Raw genomic sequence first — 19,442 nt, 5'->3', positions numbered from 1 at the left:
TATATGCCAGGGTGCTGCGTGCCACAATGCAAAACCATCTGGAGACCTTCCGGCTTCCCGACTTGTTCTAGCCAACGGAAACGCTGGGCTACACAAGTGAAGTGAGACTGCTTGGAGGCGACTACTACTCGCCGTGTTTGTGAGGTGAGTACCCGTTGTATTGCGAGTGGGTTGAGTATATCACCGCACATTTCGTGAAATGGCTGACTTAGCCATGCAACAAAAAGCAGTTTGAGCAAAGTAAGCACGACAACGTGCACAGTATAATAATGAATTAGGCTTCGTTTGGCTACGCTTTGCGAGCGGAAGATGGTTGGGTATGCTTGTTTATCCTTGTAGTCGAAGCGCAGTTCTTCAATCGAATGATATGACTAGTCGAATGTGTGGTCCTGCATGCATTCACTATCTGCACTTTGTCGGTTTCCGAAGCCGTCACTGCATTCGTCGCGGAAAACGCCAGGCCCGTAAACCACCTACAGACGCTTCCGTTCGCTTCTTCCTTTTCTGGCAGATGTTCGCATTCCTGCAATTTTACCTCGGTTGCTCAGGAAGGGCATTTGGAGAAGTAGACAGACGAGCCGATGAACGCGTTCCCTGTAGGCGCTTGTCTTGCACAGTTGCAAAGCAACTAACTTTTTGTGTGGCTTGCCATGGGGTATTCGTTCTTCGCTTCAATGAAACGCGCAACCACACCGAAACTCGCTCAATAATTGCAAACAGGAGTTCTATTTAATAACATAGAATGCGACAGATTTACTGTTCGTGTCCGTCCATCCTTCTGTCTATCTGTCGGTCCTGAACGGAGCAGTATATGTGCACTAAGCAAGTCGGTTGTCAGCCCATAACTCAAATATGCCCTACGTGGTGCATCGTTATTTGTGTCGTCCTTTTGTTTCATAACCAGACACACAGATGATTTGATATCGTAAACTCCGCTTTTATTTAGTTCTTGTAGAGAAAATGTGTATGGACTCCGTATATGTGGTCGGAGCCGTGTATGATTTTTTGTCTTATTGCTTTACTCTAGGCCCATTGCGAGGACACAAGCTTCCAGCAAAGGAGGCAGGATGGTTTGAAGACACAAGGCCAGATGCCGTTTGGATGCTGTTTGCAATAAAATATGACCTAGAAAAACTTGATTTGTTCCTCGTTGCTCCCCTTTGCTTTTCTTCCAGCCTAATATACAGGCTTGTAGACATAGGGGGAGGGCGGTGTAATGTTATTGAATGCCCTACTTTTTCGGGCAATGCTTACAGCTTGTAAGGTTTTTAAGCAGTCATTGTACAGATTCGTTCGCAGGAACTAAACTTGCTGTAGGAAATTATATTACGGTGAAACGCAATGTTTAGGGTATGAGAAACAGGCTAGCTGAGCTATTCGGTTTACAGAGAACATCGCGAGCTACCTGGTTGTTTGTTCTGCCTTCCCTGTCGTTACGAGTTCCATCATATAAACAGCACGGTTTCGAGCCTTGCACTAAGAGGCCTTTGAGGTATTTGCAGTGCTAAGGTGAATATGCTTCATGAATGGCGCGCAGACATTGAAGTCCATTCAGGGCCAAACCTCATAAGCGCGAAAATGCACACGACAGCGACGAGCGACGCGACGTAGATCGTCTTCGCGCGATCAGTCGCTAGCGCAGGCAAACCTCATTCACGCGACGGCTTCGGCGAGCGAGTTCCACTGTTGCTGGCATGAGGCCGTCTACTCGCACCAAGAAAACCGCGTAGCGAGCGGTATGCAATTTAAAAATAATATATATTGTTGTGTAATGGAATGGAAAGTGTTTATGAGTGCCTTGCAGCACTTTTTTTATATGCACATGCGTAAACATTGCGCTAATTCTTGTTGCGCATACGTGACTCTGGCAGGGTCACGTGCACCTATGTAGTTTTTGTCTTTTTCCGCTTTTTCGCTATTGGCTACTTGAGCCCAGCACTTCCGGGCGATGAGCGACGATTTCCAAATCTGGAGAACCGAGCGATCGTGCGAAAACGAGCCAGCGACACGTCGCGCGAACGCCCTGTTTCGTCGCTCATAGCATCGCTCGTCGCCGTCGCGGGCATTTTCGCGCTTATGAGGTTTGCTCTTCATAGTGACATCGAGGTTCTCCGCCTCGCAAATATAGGCCCCCTAAATAACCTCAATCCGCCATTGCGGTGGGTCTACCAAGTGGGAGAAACGAACTGTTTTAACAGTATTTTACACAAACTCGAGTCACGAACATGTCTTTCCTGTTCTACCAAACCATGGCTAACTTCAGAAAACAACCCTTCAGCCTTCAGCATTTGCTATAAAAAAAAACCTCTTCTCGTTGAAACCCACGCTGCCGTCAATGTAAATGAGTGACCACTCAGAACCAACATGGCGGCCCGTCAAGTATGGGGGCCGTTTTCGCCAGTTGTAAGCAACCACGATCGGAGTTGTCACCACCCTAAAATACGGAGACGCGCGCACATGAAGGCTCCCTAACATACACACGAGACGGCATCCCCCTTGTGGTCCGTAAACAGAATCACGAACGTAAGCTTCCCGAAAACAGTGAGGCGCAATCGGTGCCGAAGAAGAAGAGAAAAATAGGAGGAAAAGAACGGTAGGGAGGTTAACCAGCCTATAGGTAGCCGGTTCGCTACCCTGCGCATGGGAGGGGGATGGGGGAGATGTAAGATGGAGAAAAGAGAAGGAAGAGATATAAACACAGCGCATTAAGCAGCACACGTGCTCACACTCAGTCATAGTATAGTCTTGTCTTTCGTGGTGTGTGACATTGCTGTTACAGCCGCTTGTTCCAGTACGTGTCGCATAGGAATTTAAACAGTGCTTTTGTAGCCTTCTGTTGCAATTATTTCTCAACGCTTTTGTGGGTCTAAACTGGGCGCAAAAAATAACGCACGTGGCAACATAAGTGATTCCATGAAATTATAGCGCTGAAAACATAGGAACGAATTAAGAGTATGGGACACGCGCTAATCACAACTGGTCATACGTGAGTAGCGCACATTATGTCTTCCTCATTTGTTCCTGTACGTGTTCTCGGCGCTATGACTATAAACCAACCTGGCCACAGGTCTGTACTCAGTGCACCGAGTTTGCTGCTATGCGGCACTACACCGGTGTGATATGCAACATAAGGTGAAAACAGCGCATGTTTTAGATGAGAAGCAGCTCTTTGACTAGCCTGTGTGACGCTGTCCCTACGTCCGCACCGCTGCCCTCTCCGCAAGTGTTGGAGCGGTGCCAAGTAGCTCATGCCCTCCTAGCAATGCGCGGTTACGTCTCTCTACCTCGCCTGCCGCGCGCTCGCCGCGCGTCAGCTCTCTCTCGCTTCACCCTTTCCACCACTCGCAACGCTCGAGAGAGAGAGAGAGAGAGAGAAAGAACTTTATTGATGGCATAGCAAGGTCGGTGAACTTAATTTGCCGGTGGTTTGAAGTGGGGGGACCAAAAGCTTGCCACGACCGTTTCGGCCCAGTTAACCACTTCTGCCTGAAGACGGTAGTCAGCTGACGACAGGAGCGACTCCCACGCCTCTAGGGAGGAAGCTGGCAGTATTGTTCTTGGGGGGGGGGGGGGGGGGGGTTAGCCTCGTATTCCCAAAGAATGTGATTTTGGGTAGCTTTCACGCAGCTGCAATGTCGGCAGTTTGGTGTAATCTCTTCTGGATAAATTTTAGACAACCGATGAGGGCTGGGCGAAGAATCTGTTCCCACTTCTCACGTGAGCATCATCACACCCTCGCCACATCTTTCCCCTGTCGTCGAGAAGAAGCCGTGAGCTGGCGGGAGAATCTCGCGGCGCCGACAATGTGGACACCGCACCGCTGTTAGCCGCGCAATCGCGCCGACAGGCGAGACGCCGTCGTGGCACGCTTCCCCCTAGTGTGCGTGTACCTTTCCTGGCTGTCGCCGGCATTACGAGTGTTGGCGAAGCCGATCACGTTCGCGAATGGCGACGTCAACACCGACGAGGCGCGAGTCAGGGAAGCCGAACGCAAGCGTTGGCAGTGGAAGACCAGCCACACCTACGAGGTGCGAGTCAAGAACACCGATCTAATTCGAGGATACAGACGGCGCGCGGGTAACACCGACGAGACGCCAGCCAAGGAAGTTGAGCGCAAGCCTCTTCAACGCGTCCCACCTCACGAGTTTTTTTGCGGTTCAAACAAACGCTTATTCGAGTAAACGCTACACCGAGCTTTGCTCCAAACCGTTATTCCAGTACCCGCGTCGACACCCGTTTCAACCGGGTCAACGCCGTGCGGACCACACACTGCTTCGCATCCCATCGGGGTTCCCTTCGGGGAGATGCATCAGTAGTTCTTTTGAACACGGACAGAAGGAACAAGAAACGCAAGCGCCGAACAATGTCTGAACCACGTCTGAACAGACGTCGAATAGGCGTAAACAGGGTTCAGACAACCACATCAGCAAACAGACCTGTCTTCGTCGTAAGCATCAAGGATGATAAGCCAAGGATTTAAGGCACGTTCGACAAAGACAGGGTCACCTATAGAAACGTCAGTCAGCCTGTCTGAGGCATTTGTTCCTGTTCAGGGAACTCATATTGTGCCACTATCTGCCAGTTCTCATATATACTTCGTATTACAATGTTCGTTTTTTTTAGAATGTGCCTAATACCAGTGTGTACTGGTCTAGTCACTACGCTCTGTGTATGGTATTTCTTCTAAGAAATTTTTTAGATCAATTTTTATTGGCTGACTTTACAAAGCGTTTTTTTTTTGTGTGTGAGCGCTATTTGCCATTGAATATATATTAATAGCTGATATGTTCAGCTCCAGTGGAAACAACGTTTTCTGTTAAGAATATATTTAACGCAAGCGTTTTCTTGTTGTCAAGATTATTGCTATTCTCTTCACGTAAGGAAAACACGGTCTGCTTACACAAGCATGCGCCAGCAAAAATCTCCAGATAATACTTAAGAGCATCCTCTTGGTTCGTCCCCCCCCCCCCCCAATAAAATGAGCCCGTAATGAAGCCCACAATTTCAAGCTCATCTGCGAAATGTCATAGCCACTAGGGTACCGACCGGTTTATCTTTGTTCTAGTGCCTGATTGATGTATGTGCGTCAGTGCTGATCACTTCAGGATGTTGTGTAATTCCCTGAATCAAAGACATTAAACGATTCTACCGGTACGCGAACAGGTTTGCGACGAGTAGCATTGTAGTATTCGTTCACGCACTGTGGAGAAAGCCGCTACTTTTCCGCGTTAACATTTGGTGTTTTTGCTCAACGTTTCAGGGTACGGCAACATCGCGCCCAAGACGCCACAGGGCAAAGTGGTGACCATCCTGTACGCAATCGTGGGCATTCCCTTGATGCTGCTGTGCCTGTCGAACATCGGTGACGCCATGGCGCAAAGCTTCAAGTTCTCTTACCGCTACATCTGCTGCTCCATTTGTCATCGCAAGGCCGTGCAAAGAGTCAGTTCAAAGGCGTTATTACATTCTTCCTTTATCACGTTGAACTGACTTTCAGTTTTGTGCGTCTTTCATTTGTTGCCATTTAAAATTGCTTCTTAATAGTATGAGCAAATCAAAGTTTAGGTCAGGCTTGGTTAGGCTAGAGTAGAGCATATTCCGGTACAACCATAGAAGGTTGCCGCATTTCCTCCTCAAAGGCGGATGCGCAAAAGCCTGCACCAGACTTTCGGATGCACAAAAGCCAGACTTCCGGTGAACCCGACGTCGCAGAACATTGCCGAGCGGGGCAAATTTTTTCAGGGACGAGGGTGATGGGCTGCCGATCTTCGGTTTTTTAAACCGCTGTATCTGACTGTCTAGGTCACTACTAAGTTACCCAGCATGTCGAAATAGACGTCGTTGTTTGAGTTACCAAGTCCCTAATTGGTGTCTTCTTTTCCAATGAATTATTTGTTACGTTGCTGAATAATTGCTTGTACCCTCTTGTTCTATCTCACTTCACTGGACCCTGTGCAGGCTAAAGGACGGTACTCACGCAAGAACTTTCAGCAGGAACATCAGTCGCATTACCAGCAGCAATTCCAGATGCAGCGCCGGTCTATGAACCGCAATATGGGTCAGGGCGCCAGCTCTGGCCCCGGTAAGTTGATCATGTTCGTCAGCAGCGTTTCAGATCGTTCATGTGTGAAATAACTCCCCCGTCACCAATTCAGTTCCTGGTTGTTAATAGCATCATTCTTTATTATGAAGTCAGACCATTAAACGGGTAATGAACCACCGATCGTGTTTGGTGGGAACACATCATGCGGATAGCATACACTGCAATGAACACGTCAGCCAAATCTTGCTGTCGTACGCGGCAGGGTGATCTTACAAGCGGAGAACGAAGTTGCTGTCTTCTTAAGTACCCTCTTTCCACACATAAGCCCACTATCACTCGATTCAGAGTTGCCGAAGCTTGCTGTTTGACGTCATACAGCAGATCACATACTATTGTTCAATAGCCGACATAAAGCAAGAGCGGCGTTTGGAACAGATGCGCTTCTTGCCATGCCAGGAGGTGTCGCCAGGTGCCGTCGCCACACTCCACATACTCTGCTAACGTTACGAAGTGAGCCACACTAACGCTCAGGAATCACAGAACAGAGCGATAGCGTTCCATCACGCACACCAAAAGTCACGACGCGCGCTGACGTCACTTCTTTCACCTGTGCCATCCCTGGCTGTGTAGTTTCCGGCACGCACGTCGTGACGAAAGACGAGAGAAAGCGTTCGAAGCACGCCACACACCCTTGTGACTCTGCTAACTCTAATTGGAATCGAGGAATTCTTGGAGCAGTCGATTGATGAGGTAATAAAATCACATACTGAGGTCATTACTCTATTACATGGGAAAGTGGTTGCGGCCCCTTTAAGGTGGCAAAAATGTGTGCAGAAGACATGTGGCGTTAATTTAGCGAAAATCATGAATGTGCTGATTTCAGAACTTCCAGTAACTTTATAGCTTGCGCCACTACTATACGAAGATTCTAGGTAAAAGGCGCGAAGAAGACGAAGAACGAGAAGAGAAATATATTGCAGCAAGGTCGACAGCTTGTCTAGTTGGTATATGGTTCCGCATTATTTAAAGGAACGCAAACTACAGGACAAGAAGTAAACACTTACAAAGCTTACAAAGCAGCGTTGTAAGTACAGATTTCTTGTACTGTAGTTTGCGCTGCCTTTCATTATAGAGAACATAAAAAAACACTTACGGCGCACCCTTTACAATGAGCTTTATTGCAAGAGAAAACACACGTGTTGTTCATGCAGACAGCGTTTTCACGTTTCATTGCTGCGCAGTCGCATTCAGAAATTGCAATATATTCTGCCATCCCTCATCTTCTTCACGCTTTCTTCATCGAACAATATAATAACAACACGCTAAGATACTGGCGTGTGCAAAGAAAAAAACACGCATCTTCATAAAGTTGATTTGTTCTGTTTAACGTCCCCAAACCACCATATGATTATGAGAGACGCCGTAGTGGAGGGTTCCGGTAATTTCGATCACCTGGGGTTCTTTAACGTGCATCCAAATCTGAGTAAACGGGCATACAACATTTCCGCCTCGATCGAAAATGCAGCCGCCACAGCCGGGATTTGATCCCGCGACCTGCGGGTCAGCAGCCGAGTACCTTAGCGACTAGACCACCGTGGCGGGGCATCTTCATAAAGTGAATCATGACGAGTGGGTAAAGCTATAGGCAAGGTCGATAACGTCTAAGTTGAAGTCGCCGACTAGTATAAAAAGTTAGTGCTCGTAGGTGTATACATTATACTGACGCAATTTGATTAAAATTGGTCTATTGGTAAACGTCTTTTTGTGTGTGGCGTATGTTACCAGAGCGTTGCGCGGTATGTCTGATTATGTCACTTTGTGGCGCTCAATTTACCAATTTAGTGAAATAAAGTGACATAAAGTGACACGAACAGTCGACGACAAAGCTCCTAAGGTTAGTAACGTCTACGTTGAAGTCACTGACTGGTATAAAGAGTTTGTGCTTGTAGCTGTTTTATATCGTCACAATTATTATTGATATTAGTAAATTATTAAACCTTTTTTGTGAGTGTCACATCTGTTTCGACTACACCGTATGCTACCCGAGTATTGGCCCATATATTAGGCCGTGCAAATGGACCCCGGACAAACCGCGTCCTTGAAGTGCTTCGACCTTCAAAGAAAAACGCATAGAATTTGTATTTGTTGAGTTTTCTTGAGCTTTACTGTACACGAGTGTACGAAACGCCATCCAGGCTCGTCGATCGCGGCGCCCCCTAGCTACAAAGAGCTGTCTGCGTGTCGACCGACGCGGGGCAGAGGCAGTTACCCGCCATCATCACGCCAGCCTCCGGGATCGGCGATGGGCAGGAGACAGGCCGATCTCGAAGCGGCCCGAGTGCCCGTTATCAGCAACAAGTACGCCCTGACGGAGGATGCCGGTGGCACAGCCGCGACCCACCACGACTACAGGACGCCGCCCGCCAGGACAGGGTACGCACGCACGCACGCGCACGCACGCACACGCACACGCACACACACACACACACACACACACACACACACACACACACACACACACACTCAGACACACACACACACACACACACACACTTAAGTGTACTGGCTCCTGTTGGCTAGTGTGACTGATGCATGGCACGAGCAACCATTGCTTAGCACAGGCAGCAGTTGCAACTAAGAAAAAAATTATCTGCAGTGTATATTCGTATGCGTGTACCTGTTGCTATTCCGAAAGATCGATATCTTAGGAAGAATGAAAGCCCATGGCACATTTGGTGGTATTTTGAGAGTGCCCTGACCATGTATAAAAGTGGAGAATCTGACATCTTTAACGATATGGAACTAGAAAAAGTACTTATGCAAGTCATTTTCATGTCTGACCATTATTTGGCCAACTTATTTAGTAGTTTTGTTTAGATGCTCTTTTACATAATTTTTTCAGAGTGACCAGAACACTCTGAAAAAACCACCCTAGTGTACCAGTAGATTCGCCATAAATTGGTGCATCTTTCAACTGCCTAATGTGCAATTTTCTTTCCTAACTCTCGAACAACTGCAGACGGCGCCACTGGCGCGACGAGGGCGGGGAGCTAGCAGACGACGAGTCGGTGAACGCGCTCGAAGACGACGACGAAGACGTCGGCGACGAAGACGAGGACGAGGTCGTGGGTTCGGTGCCTATCTGGCTGTGCTGCGCCATCGTGGTGGGCTACATCTGCGGCGGCGCCTGGCTCTTCTACTCGTGGGAAGGCTGGGGATACCTGGACAGCGCCTACTTCTGCTTTGTCACGCTCACCACCATCGGCTTCGGCGATTTGGTGCCCGGCACGGCTCTCTCGGACGACCAGACTGTGACGCTGGCCGTGTGCGCCGTCTACTTGTTGTTCGGCATGGCGCTGCTCGCCATGTCCTTCAACCTGGTGCAGGAAGAAGTGACACGCTCCGTCAAGTGCGTTGGCCGTAGGCTGGGAATAATATCGGACAGAGATGAAGACCGGTGATGTGTAGTGTCTTCGTTGCGTGATGGTGGTACACTGGAGCCGCTCTTCTGCTTCCAAATAGAAATACTAAATGACAACGTGAAGAAAAAAAGGGTTTCCCCAAGGATGCTGGGAAGATAGCGTGTTCCGGGAAGGTGTGCGGGTGATTCGCAAGGCAAAGGCTGCCCTCTGCGAGAGCCCGCTTCGAGTGATTTATGGTGAGACATACTGCATAAAAAGAGTCGCTCAGGTCAAGCAATCGCCGACCATGTCTACCAGGCGAACCCCTTTTGTGGTAACATCGTCGCCACCGCCACATTGTAGGCGTGTGTACACCGCTACCTGACGACGTGCTACGGATACAGACGGAGTGGACTATACACGAAGAGACACTGCGTCCAAAAAATACGGCGGCCATGACGTCATCCGTCGCTCTATAACTTTCCAGGGCGAATAAGTATAGTACTTGAGGCTTTCTTTGATTATTTGGTAATACAGTCGTTTAGGAATTTCTATGGGGAATACACCTTTATTAGAGCGTGCTCAGAACAGATGACACAACGTGGTTCAATACGTATGAGGTCGACTGTGAAAAAAGTAGCCACTTTTAAGTTTGGCTGAGCTTCTCGCAGCGACTACTTCCTTACAACGCTTTGACAGGAGTATTATTTTCTTTATTACATTTATTTACACAAATACTGCAGGGCACGGGGCCCATGCTGGAGAGGAAATATAAAAGTATTAATATATTGCACAAGAAATGTAGATAACGAGCAATAATACTAACAAAGTCTGAAAGAAATGAAAATAATACAGGTATAAGAGGAGTGGAACAGTTCTACGAAATGAAACAAGCGAAAATGAATTTCATTTCTAGAGTTAGAAACTATAGGTGGCATACTTGTGACTTGCCAAGGTTGCTGCTTGTCTACAGTCGTTCTAAAGGTTTGCGCTAAGGTTATATATAAACAAAACAACCGCTCGTCATAAGCGCGAAATGCATGAATGTGGTTGGCGTAAACATCCATAGCCAAGTTCAGCGTCTTTAACGGAGATAAGTGTAGAAGTACTAGCAGTAGGGATTTTTCGACTTTGTGATGACAATCCATATACACTCCTGGATTAACAGATAAAAAAAATTATGAAAGCCTCATGCATTGACACTGAAGCGGTGTCTTTAGCGAAAATTATTTGTGACAGTTATATGAAATCGAGCGTGAGCGCGAACAAGTGATAGAGATGGAGAAATGTGGTTCGCTTACAATAGGCGTGTAGTAATGCGCCTAAAGTTTGGCGAGAAAAATACAAACAATTCTGTGAGCTGCGGTTCGCTATAGCCTATATATATATATATATATATATATACGCGACACAGGACACGGCAATGAGAGGGTCACCCATTTTCCATACTCTATATAAAGCGAGAACTTTGCATAGCGATAACTCAACCTATGGTGGCAAAGTGACCACATCTAACGATAAGCGAGATAAACTTTCAAGACGCACTCGCATACCAGTGAATAATGTTCGAAGATACTATGAGTGAGATGGCACTGGTATTTGTACTGTGGTTTCTTTAAGTGCGGAAGTATCAGCCTTCAAGAAAGACTGTCACATCGACATTGGCGTAACCACAAAGTGCCCCAAGCAAGACTATCGCAGTGCCTTGACGACGTCACCGCAAAGTGCATTCTTCAGAAAAGACGACCCAAGCATCGAGTCAGTGCTTCTTTTGTTACTTCTGCAGGAAGTGGATGGGGAGGACATTGAAACTGATAATATAACGCAAGAGAGCGAATGTGTCGAGACTTGGAAAGACATTTCCCGATATACCTCGTTACGCGGCTACCGCGCGTGCGTGTGGAACAAGACGCGTTTGCAAAGACCGCAATTATTCTTTCTGTTGTTTTTTTTTCTTTTATGCTTGATATTGTGTTTACTTTTTTCCTTGTGACAATTGTGAGTAGCATGCTACTGTAAAATCGTCTGGGGCATAAGACGACAAGATACGACCATTTTTTACAGGAGTCGAAGAGCTGTGTGAATATTTCGAATAAAAGAGGATATCATTCTGGTCATGTGACCAACGTTTCGCCCAAAAGAAATCCTGGAAAGTTCCGGTGGCCTGTCTTGCTTGAACACGGCCTTTGTTCATTTAACTTTATTTTAGAGCAAAAGCTCTCTTACGATAAGTCTCCCAAGGTCACTCATGGCGTCGCAATGACCTTGACTCGCCGGAGCGCAAGTGTGGTAGACATGACGTCACGCCACGGTATTCGCTGCGGAGAAGCGTCGCAACCAGGCTTTTTCGAAGCCTCAACGATGACACCATGTGACCAAGGGACACCATGTGACCAAGGGAAGGTTTAATGACTGATTCGGCACCGCTTTGTCATTAAGTTTCATCATGAACAGAACCTCACTGTGTCGTGTCTGCGTGCGCTCAGCGCAATCGGCAGGTTGAATCCATTTTTCCAATAGATATAGCAAGATGGCAGGCTGCGAGATATCAGAAGCAATGTTGCCTGTCGAAACACCGGAGCGGAGTGAGGCCAGATTGATGATTGATTATTGATTATTATGTGGGGTTTAACGTCCCAAAACCACCATATGATTAGGGAGGCCGGATGTAGCAGGTGACTAGCCACTGTGTTCTTTCAGCAAAGCGAACAAAAACAAGAATAAGACTAACAATTTAATGCAAAACTGTGCGCATAATCGTAGTAAAACCAATTCAAAAGTATCTTTCGCTCGTGGTAACTATAGGTTAACAAGAGTGAAACCTCACCATTCCTTTTTTTGTAGCCCAAACTTGGCCTACGTACGCAATGACGTTGACTACGGAACAGGCTTGTCGCAAATAGCTGTTTGGTGTTGGGATGACCTGTGAGGAATGTTCGAGAGAACGCGATGCCTGTCTTAGAGCAATGTCGTGCCATCGTATCAACCAGTCGTGAGGGGATTTATCTCCTATGGGGTACCAGCGCTGAATAGGCGGCGTGCTGAAAAAGAGCACCTGGCGAGGAGTCGCGACACAACTCAGCTGCTCGCGCCCAGACGACCAGCCGCAGTGTACCAATCAGGGAGCACGTGCGTGAGCCGCTGCCGTGCTTCATTTTGGAACTAACCACTCAAAAAGCCATTGCGCCAGTAATACTGCACTGTGGTTTAGAAAAATAACTTGGTCCAAAGGCTACTCTCACATAAAAAGCACTAAAAACGAAAAGAAGCCCTGCAATGCGGACGGCGTCTCTACATGTGGTATCGAATGGAGAGTGTTGTGTCGCGATGACAACTCTCTCATCCCCATTTTCTGGTTGCGTGCTGGGTTTTGCAATGATGCTTGTGCTGGCTGACATGTCCCCATTGATAGGTCCGTGCTACGACGATACCGCGCTGCCAACATCTGCAGTAAAACAAAACACAAACAAAAACAAAGTAGATCGTAGCTGCATCGTTTGTTCGCCCTGTCCGCGGTATCTATACAGGGGGACATTGATCAGGCAAACCACTGTGGCAGCATAAGAGGTGTGGTGTCACACTGCTATTCTTGAGGTCGTCGGATGCATTGACGACCCCGAAGGCTGCACATTTATGCGGTTGAAATATAGAAAGAACACCCGCGAACCAAGATATATGATTGGAGAACCTTAAGCGGTCACAATCTTGATACGCACACTTCAGCGTACCTCCACATGATATCTTGTTTGGCACATTAAAGCCTAGGAATTATCGATGTTGAACAGGCATGTTCATTTTATGGCGGCACAGACAAGTGGAAAAACTGAAGCTGTGTTGTTACGCGAACTAAATACCGAGTGAAAATCGCAGACATCTGATACCTCTCTAGAAAGCCATAAATTCCGATGTTACTTAGCCACGGCAGCCTGCAGTGAGACAAACGCTTACCCCATCGGCTGGCTCCAGAAAGTCAAGCTTCGAGTAGTCCACTGCTTTGTTCTTAACAAGAACATTGTCTTTTGACCAAATTAAGTTAAACAAAGGCATCTCTGCATCGGGTGTTCACCGCGAGAGTGTCTCTAATAACAGCTCAGACGCGCAGGTGAACATGGCCATGCCCAAGTCTTGTGGACAAGACAGCTTTTTTTTACAAGCAACTCTTTACAAAAAAAATTACAACCCGCCTATTGTATCATTCACTTCACGCGGGGGCATCAGATACAGTTTAGTAATGGTGGTCAGATGAATGGATGCACGGAAACTTTGTTAGTCCTGAGTGCATGACTCAGCGCTCAGCGACCAGATAAAAATCACCGCATTTCAAGCTGCTTGAAGATAATTATGGGGCGAAGCTTTCGAAGATGATTATTGTGATTAAAGTTGAGATAGTACTGAGACTGATTGTGGTTGTGATACTTATACATTTTTTTATTCAAAGAGATAGTGCTGAGGCCGATTGTGATATAGCGGTGATTCTTCTTTATAGCTGATATGAGGTTCCGAGTTCCGGGTTACGTTTTGACTTCATAATCACAGCTTAATTAGCTATCGTCTCTGGTGTAGAATTTTCTTGTCGGTATTGCCGCCTTGCATCCACTTCAAGTTGTCTCAACTGCGCGTCAGCTTGGCGTTTTTCCCGCTTAGTCTTTCCTTCCTTAGCCCTAGTCTGGGGTGTAGAACTTTGTTGTCACCGTCGCCGCTTTGCATCCGCTTCCTTCTCTTTTGTCTCCGCGGTAGCTTCCCGTCGATGGCGACGCTGATACTAAGCACGTCGCGCTTTCCTGCGTTCGTCTTCGTTTATATCGTGGTTTATATATATATATATATATATATATATATATATATATATATATATATATATATATATATATATATATATATATATATATATATAGCGTTGACAGCAGCGCCGTCACATTTACAATTAACCACAGCGCCCTCTGTTGCTTATAAGTTGAAGGTTACATGAAAAATGGTTCAGAAATGTCACTGAGACAGATGAAGACGTGTTACGGACAGACGGGAGATGGCGGACATCGTGAGGTCTTAAGGAGCTTCGCCCTTAAAAAAGAAAGTTTACATATGCCGCCTGTTGCATATAATACGTTCGTTATAATTCCGGCAAAACGCCGTTTACACTCGACTGTTTGGCCCTGGTTTTCACTGGTGACTGTCTTCACTACCAAACAATTTTAGCAGACACGTGCCATTCGGTTTAGAAACGAGCCCGACAGCACTAGACAGGAGAGCGAGAGCAGGATTTTGCTCGTTTTTCCGCTTAGATGCAACGCCATCTGCTCTTTTTACGTCCTCCCTTTACTCTACCCCTCTATTTATATATTGCTGTACTTGAATACGCAGCAGTACTGCCAGCGCCCTTTGGTTTTGTTGCGGCGATGCGCGCCCGCACCGCCTCTACCATCCGCCACTCTCGTCTGCGGGAGCAGCTGAAAAGTGCGCGTTTTGACCGCTAGGGTGGTCGTGGTAACTCCAGCAGTTGGTTCCCTAAGGCCAATTCTCGCATACGAAAAGCGCCTCTGTACACTACACCTTCGCCATACTCAGTGTGTTCAGGATAATTAGATACTTCGCTAGCCCTAGACACTTCACTAATTGCATTGGCAAGTTTCATATGCAAGCCCCGCCGCGGTGGTCTAGTGGCTAAGGTACTCGGCTGCTGACCCGCAGGTCGCGGGTTCAAATCGCGGCTGTGGCGGCTGCATTTCCGATAAAGGCGGAAATGTTGTAGGCCCGTGTACTCAGATTTGGGTGCACGTTAAAGAACCCCAGGTGGTCAAAATTTCCGGAGCCCTCCACTGCGGCGTCTCTCATAATCATATGGTGGTTTTGGGACGTTAAACCCCACAAATCTAATCTAAGTTTCATATGCAAGCAGACATCTAATTACGATACACCGAATAGCGAAACGTTTGAATAAATTTTCAGTATACACCTCATCTAATTATTAAGCACGCAAGGAAGTCCATTTTTACCACGCATCAACGCACATAATTCTCGAATTGTGGTACGTATGATCAACGTGCAACAGCCGAGGTGACGTGGGATAAAAGAGATCAACCATAAAGCAAGCAAATATAGACATGACGCCCTAATTAGGCGTCTTGACTCCAGCCTGCTACTAGGAGGTTCGGGGGGGAATGACAGAGATATGGCAAGAAGAATAATATGATTTGTGAGAAGGATGATTACGAATACAGATGTTGCATAGTCAACTGTTCCTGTTCCGCCTGCCATGCACGTCGACCTTAGGAAAAAAAAATGGGTTGTGGCTACTTAAGTGTGGCGTGTACAATTTCTTATAGCGCGCACAATTTTCACAGCCGTTATCACCACACCAATTCTTGAGCTGGGTAGCAACAACTGCAGTGCGTAAGTTGTGCGTCGCAGCATTAGATTCATGAGCGAGTCTGACTGGGACGTGTAGTGGCACTCATGTTACAAGTGTCCCTGGAGTTCTGAGCTCACGGTGGTAAGCGCGCATATGATCTTGTTGTCTCTGTGCGCGACTTGTGGTATTTCATCTGATGTCGAATTAATAATCTCCAGCTGGTCTAGAGTAACTGGAACCAAGGAATTCCATCTTTGTGTGAAGTTTGATGACAATGTGATCGCTTCCTCTACTAGCGCACAAGACAAAGCTAATATGGTAGTAGGCGTCACACAGGTCAGGTGACCACAGGGGGAGCAAATAAAGTAACATAAGAAAATTATGCTTATGATGATGCTCGAAGTGACGGTGGTGATGACTTTCACATACTTACTAAGTTCAAGGACTCCGAATCCGAGAGATAACGGCAATGGGGTTGCCGGCGGGGATATGTCTGCTTTCTCCACTTTTTTTTTACATAAAAAACATCTCAGAAATGGGAGGGGGTGTCCCTAACAGTACCGTACGCCTAAATATAGGCTTTGTGGTATTATAATTCTTTATAAAAACGCAGGTGGGGTGTCCCTACTATTTTATCGAATCACAATGATACATCACCGTATGAACCTCAAGCGGGATCGAAAACATCTTTATCACCTGAAACATTGTACAGCGAGAACAACCACACAAAAAAAGCAATATTGGCTTGCAAACTAAGATATGCGTGCAAAACACTTGCGTCCCATAAAAAGGACTCGCTTCTGAGACGCATGTGAACGGACCAATGAGGGACGGTGCAGCGGGCCGTCGCGAAAGTGCGCGCCAAAGCTTCACTTGAGGCCAATCGAGAAGTACTTAAGTCTGCTCCGTCGTATAGTAATAGGTGAAGATTGACATGAACACTCAAACGTTTCGCGTTTTTTTTTCTTCACGCCTTTATCGCCTTTAATCTCTCGCTGCGTTAGACGCGTATCTTTGGAGCTCGTAGTCCCTACCGTCCCTATCGATAATCACGCCGCGTTCACCACAGTTTCAATCAGGGCGGTTGATGCAAGTGATATAGTCCAATAGAGAGATTTAGAATACCGTATACGCAAAGCTTGCGAGCCTTGTGGGCGTAGAGTTAGCGTTCGTAACTCAATAGAAGCCCGCAAAAGAATGGTGCACGACGCATGCGCAACGCAAATCTTTGTATTGCACTGTTTTAAAACTCTGCATGCGCTGGCCACGCACGTGCTGCCAAAATTATGTCACTTATTGCTATCGATGATTGAATCTGACGCGTTTTTGTCGTCAGAATTTACGGGGAAAATCATTGCTTTGACTGGGCACGTGTACTCTTGGAGTTCTGTAATTTCGTCATCGCATATGATTACGGTTTCACTGGTCATGCGCGTCCTTCTGAAACTTCAAGCAGGTTAAGTGAGTGAAACAACTTTATTGCTGATCCGGCATAAAGAGGGAAGAGGTAGGGGAATTAAAGGCAGACTCTAGCGTGCTCGGACATCCCGAAGCAGCAACCTCTTAGCGTCAAGCCCGAGGGGGCGCCGCTTTCCGTCGCTGGCGTTCCAGGACGCCAAGCACGTGCTGGACCACGTATATTTGGTTGCCTGGCTCTTGGCTCATGATTTTTGTGCTGGTGTTAGTTGGCATTGCTCCTTAGTTACCCGGCGGTGGCGCACAGTTCCAGAGGAGATGTCTCTGTGTGACTTACGCTTTCTTGCAGAGTGGGCGTATATCTGTGGAGTATACCTCCGGGCAGACGTTCTTTGCCCAGACGGTGGTCCATATGGCTTGTACTTGCAACTGCCGTAGTGTGGCTGCTTCGCTGCGTTCTAGGTGTCGGTGAGGCGGTGGGTAGAGGTGTCTGCTCGTTCTGTACCACTGCAGAACGTCGCCGTAGATTGTGATGGAATACTCTTCGGCATCGGGTCGTTCCGGTTCCAAGGAATGTGTTGACGAAGACCCGCGGCTAGTTAGCGCTCGTGCCTGCGTATCTGCCTCCTCGTTGCGGTCCAGGCCCATGTCCAGCTCCCCAGCGCGACCCGCAAAAGTTCTCGGAACATCCAAATTTTGGCCAACTGGACAAAGTAGAGTTCGACTGGAGAATGGCGCGAATTCGGATAACCCATTATCTTGTACGTTTACATCAAAGCCTCCCAATTCCTTTAAATTATGCGATATTCCAATAGTTTCGCAAGAAGCATGACTGGAATGGGTTCAAACTTTGTTCATGCGGCGATATCACACACAAAAATCTCGATTTTTGGGATATTTTCCAGCCAACCGTACAAAACCCAATAATGGTCCGAATTCGGGAGACTTGGCAGGTATGCTTTCGGTATACCCACAAAGCAATTCGCGCTTTCATGGAATACATTGATTAAAGACTTGCTATAAATGGAAAGTAAACGAATGCACGTCACGAGAGGCGTTCGTTGGAACACCGTTGCCCGAGCCAGCACGTCATGTGATCTCACTATGGCCAATCAAGTGTGAGCGCGCGTATTTCAAATTTAAATTTACGGTACCACGTGTTTTTTTTTTTTTTCCTCTCGGCAAACGCTGAAAGGCGATTGTCGCACTCCATTGCCCTCCAGTCCAGCCACTCACCTTTGACATTTCACCCAAACTGCCTCGCGCACCGGTCCACGCGCGGAGACCGGCTTCAGGCGTGACTGGTTGGTTTGGGTGACAGCTTCGCCCTGGGCCTTCATTTATTTATGAGCGTCACCATGCCCCGTTAACGTCTCTCTTCCGGAACGAGTGCGTAGCGTGGACCGCGCATCGGTCATCCCTTGGCGTCACTGGCGCCATCCGTCAGCGCGTCCCGACAGCTGACTTTGACGACACGCTGCGAGGAGGTTCGGGAACTTGGGAATCCCAAAACGGATGACGAGAGCCGCAGCAACAGCAACAGTAAACAGCAGCAGCATGCAGTATACGCGAACTTCTTAGAGCAGACTCAGACCCGTCTCTGCGCAGAAGACGCAGTCTCCTCAGAGGAGACGTACTCGCGGCGTAGCACACGACGCGATGAATTGCCGCGCCAGGTGGCTTTTTTTTTTTTTGCTGAAAAGACGGCGCAGTAGGCGCGCGCTGGACCGCGGAAGATCAGCTTCATGACTACTCGCAAGCGTGAAGCAGGACCTAGAAAGAGCGCCTGACAGCGACGAGCCGCGATGGGGGGTCCGGAGATGAAAGAACAGACTATGTGACGACCTCCTAGTAGCGAGGATGCGGGAAAAGAAAGATGTTTTTGCTCGCTCCTGCTTAGCCAGGAAAACACCGATCCAGACAAACCCTGCACTTTGATGTACCTTTCTTGTTTTTCAACGACGCACATTCGACGCTGAGACAAGGGTGACGTGTGTAGAGTACTCGACCAGTACGACCTCCTTATGATATCTGTTTGGGGGCTTGTCACCGCTTTTGTGCCTGTTTTTTAAAGCACACACTAGGCATAATGTGAGGTTACAGCGAAGCCGACAGGTCATGAAGCCGAGGAAAGAACGCGAGGTGTTATTTGTAGCTTTAATTGAAGTTTAGTACGCATTAGCTTACAGAAGTGTGAATCGAACTAGACGGTAAGGCAAAACAAAGTTTGTGT

General features: G+C 47.5%; 1 protein-coding gene across 1 annotated transcript in view; it reads left to right on the top strand.

Annotated features, from left to right (window-relative positions):
- Nucleotides 1-11,559, top strand: part of LOC119177205 (potassium channel subfamily K member 18-like) — a 54,049-nt gene extending 42,490 nt beyond the window's left edge. Inside the window, exons 2-5 of the mRNA XM_037428621.2 lie at nucleotides 5,261-5,442; nucleotides 5,959-6,082; nucleotides 8,239-8,476; nucleotides 9,063-11,559. Of these exons, the coding sequence (XP_037284518.2) occupies nucleotides 5,261-5,442; nucleotides 5,959-6,082; nucleotides 8,239-8,476; nucleotides 9,063-9,504 (986 nt within the window). The 3' untranslated portion in view covers nucleotides 9,505-11,559. The remainder of the gene's footprint in view (nucleotides 1-5,260; nucleotides 5,443-5,958; nucleotides 6,083-8,238; nucleotides 8,477-9,062) is intronic.
- The last annotated feature ends 7,883 nt before the right edge of the window (nucleotides 11,560-19,442 follow it).

Source organism: Rhipicephalus microplus, chromosome 3 (genome assembly GCF_043290135.1).
Source record: "Rhipicephalus microplus isolate Deutch F79 chromosome 3, USDA_Rmic, whole genome shotgun sequence".
Lineage (NCBI taxonomy): Eukaryota > Metazoa > Arthropoda > Arachnida > Ixodida > Ixodidae > Rhipicephalus > Rhipicephalus microplus.
The sequence above is the reverse complement of the archived record's forward strand: the minus strand, read 5'-3'. Positions and strand labels throughout refer to the sequence as shown.